The following is a 14,732-nucleotide window of genomic DNA, read 5'->3' as shown; positions in this document are numbered from 1 at the left end:
ATTTACAAAACAACAGAGCTACGTGTTGAAATCGACCGGAATTCTCCTTTAAGGGAAAGTTTGCAGATTTTCCGTTCTGCTGTACATGCAGATGAATGGCGACAGTACCCAGAGATCAGCATTTACCCACCGGTAAATCTCCGTTGGATGACTCGCTTCAGAAGGGTTGAAAATCGGCAACTTTAGGGTTTAGCCATAGCAACCATAATTAACACTGGCTCTAGCTGTTTGCTGCTTCCGGTTTGATGCTGGAGGGAGCACACCCATTGGTTGTTGACAATGTTCACATGATTTAACTTGACTACCAAGACTTAAAAGTTACAATAACATCAATCACGTTTGATTTTGATGGAACGTCAAGACTCAGACTGAGTTTTGTGACCACCTTACACAAACGACTGAGACGACGGGAGCGCCCCGACTCTAGCAAGACTCTCAGGATTTCTTTCCGACATCGGAAATTAGTCTGTGACAGTGAAATCGCTTGAAAAGTCGTTTGGTGTAAGGACGGCATATTACTCCTTTTTGGAAATGAATACCTCCACTAATTGTTTTGAAGCATTTTATCAAACATAATTCGACATCTACAACTGTGTACGTGCTAAATATCTTCTGGTGGCACAACATAAAACTAAAATTAATACTGGAAAATATTAAATTGAGTGGAAGAGGTAATATTGATTCACATTTGTGATAAACAATTTTCATTCAATGGTAACATGGGCTGGTAACGTGATGAATACAGTCGTGATGCAGAGAAGACGTAGTGCTTGAGTATACTTCAGTGTGAAAAGTCTGCTGGTAATGGCATATTAATTGTTAATTGAATTGTTAATTTAGTAGGCAGTATGAAGTGCATACTGATTAAATATGTATGCAGTACATTAGTATGCAATTTCTTAGCATCAGATTGTTAACACTGTCATTGTGAGCATGTTATGTTGACTTTAGCTGTGCCTTTGTAGCCTCACAGAGCCGCCGCTAGCATGACTGTAGAATTTTAGGATTGTATGATTTTTGCATCAATGTGATGAAGTACTTTACTTCCTCCTTACTTATTATACCACTTATTTGTCAGGTATTAATTTTGCTGGATTACCCAAAAACAAACACTAAACTGATCTAAAATGCCATATACCATGATTGAAATTAGGTAACAATGTAACAATTCCAAATTTTGCTGTACAATTAATTGCCTCAGAAATATTATATTATATATATTATTATATAAAACAATATAGTCTTTAACAGTTTCAGTAGTCAGTTTCAGTCAAATTTAAAAAATATTTATTTATGTATTAATTTTTCAGTGACTTAAATGAATATAAAATTAACAGTTACCCTCAACAGTTACCTTAGGACTAATGTTAGCAATTAATTGTGGCTAAACAAAGAAACGGCAATTATGTAAAAGAAAATTGTGATAAGACAATTATGTAATAATTGTTACAGGCCTATTTGAACTACAACTACAGAGCAAGCGGGTACCTTAGGAGTGGCCAGCCTCTCCCTGCTAACAAGAAGTGTATCAGGCAAACCTGTACTGTATGTACTCTCTCCTGGTGAGCAGCACAAATCACAGGCAGAACCATAGCAAAAACACCATGCTAAATCAACTAAACAGGACTATTTATACATTTAGACATTTATTTACTATTTCATTCATGCATTATGCTACTTTTGTGAACCCAAGACTTTTGTAAACTCATTTCAAGCACCAAAACAATAGGAGTGTAGGTATATTTTCACAAGAGATTTGAGAAATATAACCGCTTTAGGGCCAAATTATCTCTATACATCGCTCTGGAACAATTTTGGGCGTCACTATACAGAAAGCTGAGTTTGTTCTGAACATTTTGATATGAAACACATGGGGATCAGTTATATATTAAAAGGAGAATTCTAGAAGATATGTAAAAAATGCCCTCAGACCTCAGAGGGTTAATGTTTAAAACTCTACCAGTACAAATAGAGAAGTATGATGTTCATGTTATACTTTTATCCTAGCAATCCTCTGGAATTTTCAGTGCAATACACAAACATGCTGAATTTCAAACAAGACATTTAACCAAAACTGTGGTCAGCATCACATACTGTAAGATACTCCGAGCCGCTTACTGCATACCTCTTCCTTCAGATGTCATACATCTTCCTCTCAGATAAGAGCAGTGGATGCGGGGAGCTCAGACAAATCACTTCCTGCACCATTCTTTGTAGCAGACTGTCAGGCAGAGGGGTTGACCGTCCGCTATCTCTGCCGGCAGCTGAATCTCAGTCACAACGATCAGGTAATATTCTGCACTTAATGCTGGCATTTAAGAAACATTCTCCCTCCACAGGCAAAAACGGTGCATGACTTGGCATTTAAAAGCAGATAATAAAACTTTCCTTAAATACAGCTCTCATCTCAGAGTGCTTTTTAGATGCCCTTAGTGGAGTCAATTATCTCCCCACACTTGCTATTACTGAGACACTCTGAGCACCTTGCGCCTTAAAAGGTCTGTGCACCATGCTTTCTCAAAAATGTCATATTCTTAACTGCCTCTCAAAATGTAGACCCTGCAACATTAGAAATGGTGTGCACGTGATGAATTCTTTTATCCATTTGTTGCTAAACATGCCTCTGCAATGTGCCGGACAAACTCAAATCAAATATTAAAAAAAACTTCTGAATCGGAAACCATTCACCCCTTACATATATGAGCTACTTTCCAAAGTCAAACATAAACAGATTGGTGTGTATATATATATATATATATATATATATACAGATTGGTATAAAACCAATGCTTTGAACAGGCTTACAGTTATTGAACACGAGTGATCTTTGCTTACTAAAGGAATGGAGAGAAAAACGTTCACACTAATTTGTCACGTCAACACAGCAAATGTTATTCTCCTGTCACCAGTGAAATGTCGAACTGCTCTGGGGGCAGAGAGAGCCGAAGCCAAGAGGTTCTCCCATTTGATGTTAACAAGTAGGAGGGAGGGGGAGGATGATGGGAGCAACTTCATAGGGACAAGATACTCCAGAGGGAATGAGAAACAAAAGTCTAAAAGGTGGCAGAACGAGGGAAGTGAAACAGAGAGTTGAGTGGGAGAAAGCCACAGAGACTGGCTTAATACTTACTATTTGTCTTTACTGCTAAAGGTCTACAGCATAAAAGTGTAATATGTGAATAAAGTATACTTGTGAATCAATGATTAAAGGGGAAAATACAGTGTAGAACAGGTTTCATGCGACATGAGGATTTGAATTCTACAGTGAATATTGTACTTGATTGATACTGTCCACACTAGAAAAACAACAGAATTGGACTGTTCAAGCAAGTTTCCCTGTCAAGACACCTTTTGGGTGTCACGAGACTTAGGTATGTCCTATCTTAGACGCAAATTGGGATGTAGTGTGACATAATAGTGACCAGTAGTTCCAGTGGTCCAGTAGTTTGGTCAGTCACACATCTGATTAGAGCCAATGTTGTTTATCGTTGCTATGGCGCTACGCTAAACTAAACGCTAGGAGGGAAAGTTGCCGATTTTCAACCCTTCTGCAGAGCGTAATCCAACAGGAGTTTTACTGGCGGATAAACGCAGACCTCCAGGTACTGCTGCCATTCATCTGCATGTACGGCAGAACAGATAATCGGCAAACTGTCCATTCGCTAGCGGCAGCGGTGCTAAGCGCCGCACGGAGCAACAGTGCTGCTGCAAAATAGTCTCAGGAAGGAACTTGTTTTGGTGGAACACGTGTACGTTCAAAAGTAGTTTTAGTCGTGCAACAGAAAACTCAGATTGGACAGATAGTCTAGCTAGCTGTCTGGATTTACCCTGCAGAGATCTGAGGAGCAGTTAACCATAGTCCTCAGAAATCCACCAGAGTTAAAAATGCCAACACAAAGAAAGAGGAAGGAAACGGGACATCCGGCGGAATTTCCGGCGGCACCTGAGCAATCCCGGAAGTGGAACGTTGACTATGCAATGTGTGACCCTGCAAGATCCCCAGTCTTACGTATTATGACAAAGTCTGTTCAAAGTCTTCTAGTGTTGGCATAAGGTTCTATGAAATCAGCATTACACACAGTGTTGATTTCTGTTTGTATGTCTTGATTAGAGCCCGGCTGATATATCGGCGGGCCGATATTAGGCATTTTCCAAACTATCGGTATCAGCATTTATAATGGCCAATAAATGAATATTTAAAAAATAAAATAAAAACGGACGAAACACCTTTCATGTATCGATAACGGCCTTAAAAATCCTTTATTGGTCGGGCTCTAGTCTTGATCATATTGGTGCATTCAAGGATTAACCACTAATTCTTTTTGTCTTGAGGACAGAATAACTTGATCTGTTGGGAAACAAAGAAATGCTAGGAACACTATTAACTGGAGCCAAAATCAGATGATAGTATTAAAAAGTGACTGTACATATGTTTATTAACTGAATGAAGTGAATTCAGTGTTATGACAAAAATCTACTGAATTCCAATCATCAACAGAAACTGAGAAAAGCATATAAGTTCATCAAGATCCCTGAAGCTGCAGGGCTTGTTTCTTCTCAACAGAACTGTGCTGAGGTTCATCAGAAGTTAGAGTGGAATCCCAGTGGACTGGAACTAACCCTCAATCACTTTATGGATACAAGAAGACAGATGTTCTGATCGGATACTGGAACATGCTGCCTGGACTGATGCTCATATTAGCACAGATCAGGCCACCAGCTTAGCTAAAGTTAGGGCAAATTCATCAGTTGAATATGTTTCTTAATATATCACTAAATGTATTTTTGTGTGGATACTGAATGTAAAATAAAAATAAACATATTTGGCACAAAGATTGTACATTCATGTAAAAACATACTAAAATACTTTATCATGGGAACCACTTGACATTTAAAGAGAGCTTTAACCTTTTGGTTTTCTTGATAATTGAATGTTTTGTTCCTGTGCTTCAGCTTTGATGCAGTTTTTCATAATTCACTTCTCCTCGCCAGCATCAATCAGTGCCCATTTTCCACATAGATGTGGCCGAGCAAGACAGACTACTAGTTTCCATTTTTTTAAACGAAAAATGAAATCCTCCTTTTAAGGATCTATTTTTGAAATGGACTGCTACTGTACTTTTTACAGTTTTTTCACTTCTTGATGATCAATTTTCACATAATCACAGTAAGTGAAAAGACCTATGCAGTTACCAGGCAAATGTCCAGTGGTAGCTTTGGGATTCTCAGAAATGAAAAGTGTGGAAGCAGGAGTCAGATGGAATTTAACGGTCGTGATCAAACACAGCATCTATGAATTCTTACAATGACCACATTTCAAGAACAGAACTTAAAGGCACCCTGTGGACTTTTTCTGGGAGCAACCAGATCTTTGAGGTCTATCAAATGTGTTACATTTATTTCCCTTGTAATATTTTGAAACCTGCATGGTTAACAACCACAATCTTTTTCTCTGCTTTTTGCTGCCACATTGCTACTTAGGCAGTGGAAGCTAGTTAGCCTTGCTTGCTAATATTAGCACCGATTCCCACTGACATTTCTTGTTGTGCATACTATTTCAACACCTGCTGAGTTGTTGTCAGGCTCCTCAGCTGAGCACTGTTAGCCCTGCATTACAACAAGGACAGACGCTAACTGGCATTAGCTATCTCTCTTTCATGAGTCCAGTTTCAATGACAGAAAAAAGACCAGGCCGTCAAAACTCAGGTAGCTCCTACGATGACCTCAGCACTATGTACATTCCTGTTGCAAAATGGCTTGCAAAGCCACCACCGTTGGCAGTTACATTGAAATAAAATCTAATATTGACTCTAAATCAGTTAGTTCAGCTAATATAAAAGGAGCTATGCACTCTTTGTATCTGTACCTATAGCAAAGTAGCTACTTTAGGCAATTTATATTACAACAAGGCTGGGAATGTGGATGACCATCTTGGAATAACAAACTGTTAGTGTCCATCCACACAAATATTGCACCAATCAAATGACAGTGCCAACATTTGGTACCAAAAAAGACCCCGCCAGCAAAGGGGGTGCTATCACTGCAGAATGTAAAACGCTATTTAAATATTTTTTGGTAATAAATAATAATAATAACACAATTACCACATACACAAGTAAAAACAAAAACCAGTACACAGATATCTTAGCAAAATACTCTCATGATGTGAAATGTCAAAGCATGTAAGTTACCCATGCTACCTCAACTGAACCCCCCCGCCCCCCTCCCCCGCCCCCGTTGCTTTCTGAGACATGCACACATAGTACACTTTCACCTTGGAGGAGGATGTATCACACTCCTGGCAGATCCAGCCGTATCCCGTCTGCTTGGGGGATTTCTTCAGCGGGGGGTCCAGACACCCGAAGTGATAGCAGAGCCGGCACTCGTCACACCTGAGGCACAGACAGGAAGGGCACGTGTTACACCTCACATACATAAAGCCCCCCTGTCTTCCTACAATGATGAGGCCAGCTCAGGGGCTATGACGGATGATGACAGGGCAGCTAGTTGTCAGTCATGAGACTTTGTTAATGCATTCCAAAGCCCCTCTAATCACTTCACTCCCTTGACCTTACGCAGCCATTGACTGTCCAATGGCTTATATCAGCGGCCATATAAATACAGTGTCAGATACAGTGTTAGTGTCAGATAACGTCTTCTAAAGCTGCACTGACTCTGTGTCCTCAGGTGAAGTAACAAGGGTCAGACAACACAGAGGACACATGTAGAAACGTGAAAGGAAATATGCCCGCAGAAGATGACCATGGCCAACGCGTTGATTCAGAACAGGGGTCAGCAACCTTAGGCACAGGTAGCTCAACCAAAGGCACACTAGCAAGAGAGGTGTTTGGAAAATAAAATCAAAAGAAGCACAGCCGTTTTATTTTTTTACTTTTCAGCCATCCCGCCCTACTCTGCCTCTGATTGGCTAGTACTCACAGAATGCGGCGCAAAGGGAAAAATAACACTGCCTGAGCGGGCTCTGTAGATGACGGAAGGCTTAATGCAGATATGGCACATAAAGATAGACCTTTTTCATGGCAGACATGTTGACATGTCATAGTAGGAACAGCACAGGTGGATTCAAAATCATTAATGATGGCTGCGTTCCACTTAGGAGAGGTCCTGGTATTGTTCATGCTGACTCACTGAAATAGCTTACTGGGACAATTGATGGAACTGAGCCATCATTAAGATTATCAATGTCAGCTGTCTTTTCCTACTATGACAAGTCAACATCTGTCTGTCATATTAAAAAGGTTGCCGACACCTGATTTAGAATATCCCTCGTTCACTAAATGTTAAAAACACTGACAGATAAGTCCATATGCCATTCATCTTTTTAATGGGTAAAAATATTTGCTGTTACTCACATAATATGAGTATGAGTGTGGAACTGCCTGACCAATCACAGGCTAGAGCAACACTGCAAGCAGCCAATCGTACATGTGGATCAGCACAGTGAACTAAACGTTATGTCATCATTCACAGCAGAAATAATCAGCAGCCTCTTCTGTCTCACACTGTTTGAAGTAAACTCATTTATATAAAAGATTTTTGATCAAAAATGCATTTATTAAAGGAATAGTTTTTTGAACCATGCTTAAATGCTTTCATTGCAAAATGAGATGAGAAGAACTATGGTCTCATGTCTGTGTATTAAGTACAGTACTGGAATCAGGACGTGGCTGGCCTAGCTTAGCATAATGACTGGAAACAGCTAGCTTGGCTCTATGCAAATTTCAAACCCCCCCACCAACACTTCCAAAGCTCCCTGATTAACACATTGTATCTCGTTTAAATCATCGTTTTAGCGGGAGTTGTTGCCTGGAGCTATCTCTCATCTGCTCATAATTCAGTGAGCACAGGTTTTGGTCTCTGTGCAGGTATGATGCTACTACATTCTACAGTCACTCCACCCAATATTGACCTGAGGATGGCGCTAGATGAGAAGTCAGAGGATCATCACAGTAATTACAATTCATCCTGAGAGGAATGTGAATGTCTGAACCAAATTTCATGGCAATCCATCCAATAGTTGATGAAATTATACACCTATGGATTAATAAAGTACATTTATGTTATTTATGTGAGAAGTGCTTTTTTTCCACCGTGTCATGGCAGGATTCGTTTTTTGCACTGCATGTCCACTCCTAAGCCCCTTTTGGACTGGATTTATATATCTTATATATCTAATTTTAACATTACCTGTGCTTTGTATTTTTTTTCTGAGGGAAGAGCTGCTTGTCCTACTTCTTTTCTTTATCAGCATAGCATGAAATAAGGCTGCACAACGTCGTTATTTTATCGTCATCGCAATAAAGTCATCGCGAAAGGCTGCGACATAACGCAAAGGACACTCAGAGATTGTGTTAGTTGAAAGAAAATATATAACTTCAACAAGAAATGTATTGTATTTTAGCAGAAGACTGAAAGCAGCAAAACTGAGAACACTTTAATATCTGTTCATTTATCACAAGTTATATCGTTATCGCGGTATTCAACATTGTTATCGCATATTTCCCTCATATCGTGCAGCCCTAGTGTGAAATTTGACTTTTGTGTGAAAATGGAGGAAGCCAAAAAGGTTTTTAGGTAATGAAGGAAACAAGTGAACACCAACATGTAGGCCTGATAAAAGCCATCAGTAGAGCAAGACCCCATGAAAGCTCCTCAAATGTGCTGTTGTAATGTCAGCTGCACGTAGGTACTGCTATTCTCTTTTGGTTTTGTCTTGTGGTATTACATATTATAGACCACATCCTGTAATTTCCAGATGGCTAAAATACCTTCTGGAATGATGTGCGTTACTGTTAGAATTTTTTTTATTTACATACTTTTTCTCTTGTTATTTTTAAACTGTTTGCATAGAATAATATTATACTGAGTACTCTAAACAAGATAACATGGAGCCATTGCGTGTCCTTGTCTGAGCACGGTGTGATGCTGAGGAAAGAACATGCACTCCCTGACCAGATAGAGGAGACGTCATCGACTCTGACAAGATAACAACTGACGACATTAACTCTGTATTATGATTGTATTTCACACATAAATAAGCTACTGTTTGAGGCTTACGTTAGTCACTTTCTGTACTTATGCTGTGAGTACTGTAAACGGACTCTACTTGCAAGTACACAAACTTTAATAGATCTTCAGTGGTTTCTGTCTATTCTTGATAATGTAAATATTCTAACAGTTACATTTACAGAGGACCACAGTGAATATTTCCCTCCCCAACTCCCTCTGTGGTGTTAGTCTTTCCTGGTCGCTGGGGAGGAGGGTCTGGCTAGTCCACACAGCATTATGGGATGGGAGAAAAATGTGCTCTGGTTTATTGGCATTTCTTTAAACCAATAACAATTGTCTTGGGTGGCGCTAAGCAATGTTTTTCTCCCTGTATTCTAAACCCTCATGCTGTCCTTTTTCCCCAGTAATGGAGACAAATAGAGCAGGTTCAGGTTGACCTCCCTGGCTGTTAAGCTGTTATCAGATTTTCATTGGCGAATGTGAATCTCCTTAATTGATTAGGACATAATTGGCTCTAATTGTAGTGTGTGTGTGTGTGTGTGTGTGTGTGTGTGTGTGTGTGTGTGTGTGTGTGTGTTTACCAGGCAGCTTGTTGAAGGGCATTCAGCCTCATACACGATTAAAAGAAAAGTCTGCTCTCTTTGTGCTCCAGTCACAGATACACCAATGCATTGCATGTATGTAGTTTATTGTGTGTCAATGCAGAATCAGAATTTTTTTTTTTGCCACAATAAGTACACTTATGTGGAATTTGCCTTGGTATTGACGTGCAGTATTGACTTCCCTCATATAAGTAAATATGCATATATTCAATATATTGTGACCGGAGTGTGAACAGGGACAAACTGGGACAGAGAATGTTATCATTAAAATGTTTAACTTTAACTGCAGCCTTTAAACTGCACAGGAAATGACTAGGCCTACTGGAGGTTAGTGACAGTAAAATAAATCAGTCTGTATGTATGGTGTGTGGTGTATGTATGATGTAGGTGCTCATGGTGTAGTGATTATAAGTGGCGGGCAAAATAGGCCTGTTTCCTGCTCAAAAAGGTAGTGACAGGAGGCAGAAATGAGCAGCTATGTGAGGTAAAATATGTGGTATATTTCAGTTCTTTAGCCCAGACCGAAATATATCAGCAATTATTCGACATGGCATCATGACTTTGAGTAAACATACACGCTACTTTCCTAAAGCCAAATGGTGTGTTATCTTTACGCATTTTGAGCTATCTGCGTTTATGTCTACGCTGTATACAGCGGATGTAAACATACATACCACATGTGTTATCACGAGAACAAGGTCACGTGTGTAAAAAAAAAAAAAAGGTTGGGTTTAGGGAAAGAACATTGGGAAAGGCTTTAGTAACACTAAAAAACGACAAAAACACGACAGTGACCAACGTCACACGCTTGGGAAAACAATAAACGGTTGGGTTTAGGAAAAGAACATTGGGCTTTATTAAAAAATAAAAAATGGTTGTTAAACACCACACATGGGACACGATCCCAGCTCTCCTGGGTGAAAGTCCTGTGTTTTACCCATCCGCCACCCCAACCAACCTCCCTTCTTTCATACTACTCGCTACGGCGATAATTCACATGTAATGTAGGTCAATGGAGGCCAAACGGCGTTGATAAACACACTAAACGATTATGTGTCTTCATAACACGCAAAAATGGCATACGAATTGGCGTGTCATACATACACCACTTAGTGAGATCAGTCTGAACTATTGGATGAAGTGCCATGAACTCTTGTACACACAGCTATGGTGCCCAGTAGATTTGGCGATGCCCTGACCTTTCCTCTAGTGCCACCAGCAGGTCAAAGCTTTCACTTGTACTGTGAATATTCAATTCAGTTGTATTTATTGTATCAAATCATAACAAGAGTTATCTCAAGACACTTTACAGATAGAGTAGGTCTAGACCACACTCTATAATTTACAAAGACCCAACAATTCCAGTAATTCCCCCAAGAGCAAACATTTAGTGTGACAGTGGTGAGGAAAAACTCCCTTTAGGAAGGAAACCTCAAGTGGTGAGGAAAAACTTGTCAGAACGTTGGATTGGCCCAAACATTTGTACAGATGGCGATTCTCTGACTTTTTAACTGTTGCCATCATCTGGTAAACATTTCAATACTTTGGTTCATGATTAAATCCCATCAGCCTCAGCTCTACTTTGTGTTTGGTGTTAATGCTAACACGCTAAACTAATATAGTGAACATGGTAAACATTACCCCTGCTAAACATCAGCATGTTACCATTGTAGTTATCAGATCATAGATGTATTAAAGGGATAGATCAGATCTTTTGAAGTGGGGTTGTATGAGCTACTTCTCCATAGTCAGTGTGTTAGCTACAGAAGATGGCGGTCGGCACGCCCCCAGTTTGGAGAAGCAGAAGCAGTGTACTGCTGTGGACGGGGGGCAGCAGCTAAACGGGTTTTAGACACCTAAACAAATCTATATCAGTTTAAGTGTATGCTATTACAGCAGGGAGCTGAAGCCGTTATATTGCTCTCTTTTCAAGACTAGACTCCTTTGTGTGGCTTTGGTGTTTTTAAAAGGTTTTGTTGTGTGGCATTCTGAAGGGAATACACTACCGGTCAAAAGTTTGGGGTCACTTAGAAATTTCCATTCCACTCCATTCCAGACCATTCATTCCATTGCATTGTTTTTTTAACCAGGGCAGCAGTTTTCAGATTACATTATGTAGTTACATAATTGCAAAAGGGTTCTCCGATGTTTTCTCAGTTAGTCTTTTAAAATGATATTAGATTATTAAACAAAATGTGCTTTTGGAACATTGGATGAATGGTTGCTGATAATGGGCAATGTAGATATTGCATTAAAGATCAGCCACTTCTTTCTACAACAGTCGACCCTTTTGTAATTATGTAAGCACATGATGTAATCTGAAAACTGCTGCCCTGGTTAAAAAAACAATGCAACTGATCTCAGCTGGTATTCTGTCTGGAATGGAGTGGAATGGAAATTTCTAAGTGACCCCAAACTTTTGACCGGTAGTGTACCTGCAGGCACTACACATGGCTGAAAAAAGTACCTATCAGGTTTTTTAAGGATCCACATATACCTTGGATTCATAAATTTAATCTAACAGATCAAATTTATGAAGAGCAATTTTTGCAGGGGACACAAATATATAATATATATAATATATAATACAGCCAAGGGAGGGGGGCCTTAAATCTTTCTAAGCTTAAAACACATTTCTTTTGCCCTATTTTGCGTTTGTATTGTTTTACTACATACACAATTATTTTAAGTATATATCATATTATTTACAATACACAGCATGTTTTTAATGATATTAACGGGGGGACAACCATCAGATTGAGGGTAGGTCCTGATCCCCGCCCCTCCCTCCATTTTCGCCTATGCTTGGATATTGGATACATTCCATTTTCATTTTTGTATCTAAACACACGTGTGAAGTTGAGGCTTTCAAGAAGCTGATCCACTCTCCTCGCCTCAGTCAATAAAATGAGGATTTATTGACTCAGAGGGCGATCACTGCTCCTCCACACTGATTCTCTTTCATTTTGTTAGGATCTTCGGGCTTTTCATGCTGCAGTTTCAGGATGAATATCATAAAATCCCATTATACACTCTGTCCAAGAAGTTGTCTGTGCATGATTTATGGCAGCCGATGTTTGGATATCAATTACTAGTCCTCAACAATGAAGCCGGCTCTGTGTTGGACGCGTGTGCTGAAAGGAATTAGGCGGTTTGATGCTATCAGATCTGATGGCTCTACAGACATGTACAATATGGTAAATGGCAACTGTGCCTCAGGCTCTGCCTGGGCTGAGAACATGCACAGTCTGAACATGAAGCCGTCGACAGCTTGTTCAGGGTCATTTTGCATTCTATTGTTCACTTTGTGTTACATTTGTATCTATAAGGAAAGTGTCTGTAAGCAAACCAACAGTGTATTTCTGGTCATTCAAATTTCCTAATGATCTTCCATGACTTTTATAATGTCATATCAATATGTTTTATAACACCCACAACTGTCAAAAGAGGTTTCAAATGCATTCTGTGGATACAGTTGGAACTATTTTCTGAAGATACTGATAAGTGTCTTGTCTGACAGCAACCTGTTTGAATTCAGGAGTGTTTTTCTCCTGCTAAACAAAAGGGAGAAATCTGGCGGAACTTTATGCTTTTATTAAAATTGTTTTTCGAGCGTTTTAAATCCCCCCACAGTGTAAAAACATAAAATGACAGTAGGCTGTCAATGGATTCATAAATAAAAGGCTGATACTGGTGATAGTTGTTACATTTTCAGATTTTGCAACAACAAATAATCATTGAACAACATTCTATGGAAGAAGTAGTCCACATACAAACTGTTCAGTGTGTGTATTAACAGCAACTGTGCCATAGTTTCAGGAGTTGCAGGTTTGGACCCCAAACGCAGGAGAGACGAGGAGATAGCAGGGAGAGTATTAATGATTCAATGATGAAAATAAACTTACAGTTCAAGTAAAGCAGGCAGCAAATCCAAAAAAACAGGGAAAACCAGGAACACTAGTGAACAAAGCACTAGAAACAGGCAGAACGTTTTGACACAAAGTGCAACGACGCCAGAAAAAGGGAGCACACAGACTCAATACACAAGGCAACGAGGGTGGTAGCATGATAGTTGATGAACAGAAACACATCAGGGCGAGGCGCGGGAAAACACATAAGGCAGGAAGTCAAACAAGACATGACACATGGGAAGTGACCCTACAAACTAAAACGGGAAGCTAAACAAAAGTCAGGATTATGACTTATCATTTCTTTGGTTGCTGGTGAATTTTTCAAATGTCGTTTTTTGGAGGCTGAAATCTCAGGGACTGATATCTCCAAACCTGGGCAAATCAAACCACGATAGCTGCAGCACATCAAAGTCTGTAACACATTTAGGAAGTGAAAGGTTCCCTGTGGAGTTTTAGGGGACTTTCACACCTGAAAGTCCGGACCAAGGTTCATGTTTTTGCATTTGATCCGATAAGTTTTGGTTTCACACTGCAGTTATGCAAGCGCACTAAAGATACGTCCTGCCATCATCACATGCGTCTCCTGATACTTAATAATAATTGATTAGTTTGTAGACGGGCTTCCCCGTCCTCTCGTATCCTCTCTCTGTGTCGGAGTCTTTCCAGCTGACTGCCTCTCTCCTCCTCTGCCGCGGCTCTTTTTGTTTTGTTGTGATGTTGAGAAGCAAGACACGGGAACTTTCTTTCTGGAGAATTTATTCAGAGCCAAACTGAAACCTACACTGTACATCTACTACCACCTAACAAGTAAACTGCTGATGTATTCTCAGCTCTGATAGCCGACAGCTGTCTGCTCTGAGCGCTGACACCGTCACACACTCTCTCATGTAGCCTACACACTAAGCACTGAGCTGTTCCTTTAAAGGAGCTTCCCCGGTCTGGTAACACCATGATAGCCTGCCAGAGCTTCCTTTGGTCCAAAAGTCAGAAGCATCCAAAAAATGCTTTCACACTATAAACGAACCGGACCATGGTTCAGTTTGATCCGGACCGAGACTTCCTCTTTTGGTCAGACCAAATTTCGGCTGACCATGGTCCGAGGGAGGCTTCACACCTGTAATTTTGGTTCGGATCAAACTGAAAAGTCCAAAGGTCCGGACCAAACGAAGTAGGTGTGAAAGCCCCAGTG

At 40.0% G+C, this 14,732-nt stretch overlaps 1 protein-coding gene across 5 annotated transcripts in view; it reads right to left on the bottom strand.

The window, feature by feature from the left end:
- The window catches only part of phf14 (PHD finger protein 14), a 119,755-nt gene that overhangs the window by 20,005 nt on the left and 85,018 nt on the right, over positions 1–14,732 (bottom strand). For 3 of the 5 annotated variants that reach the window (XR_004101393.2, XM_031278609.2, XM_031278608.2), the window contains exon 17: positions 6,275–6,392. Coding sequence is in view for 4 of the 5 variants with exons in the window: in XM_031278609.2 (XP_031134469.1) it covers positions 6,275–6,392 (118 nt within the window). In the remaining variant the exon portion in view is untranslated. Of the gene's footprint in view, positions 1–6,273; positions 6,393–14,732 lie in introns of those variants that run through there. The other 2 variants (XM_035992893.1, XM_035992895.1) reach the window with 1 other exon arrangement.

This window comes from Sander lucioperca, chromosome 16, assembly GCF_008315115.2.
Source record: "Sander lucioperca isolate FBNREF2018 chromosome 16, SLUC_FBN_1.2, whole genome shotgun sequence".
Classification (NCBI taxonomy): domain Eukaryota; kingdom Metazoa; phylum Chordata; class Actinopteri; order Perciformes; family Percidae; genus Sander; species Sander lucioperca.
The sequence above is the reverse complement of the archived record's forward strand: the minus strand, read 5'-3'. Positions and strand labels throughout refer to the sequence as shown.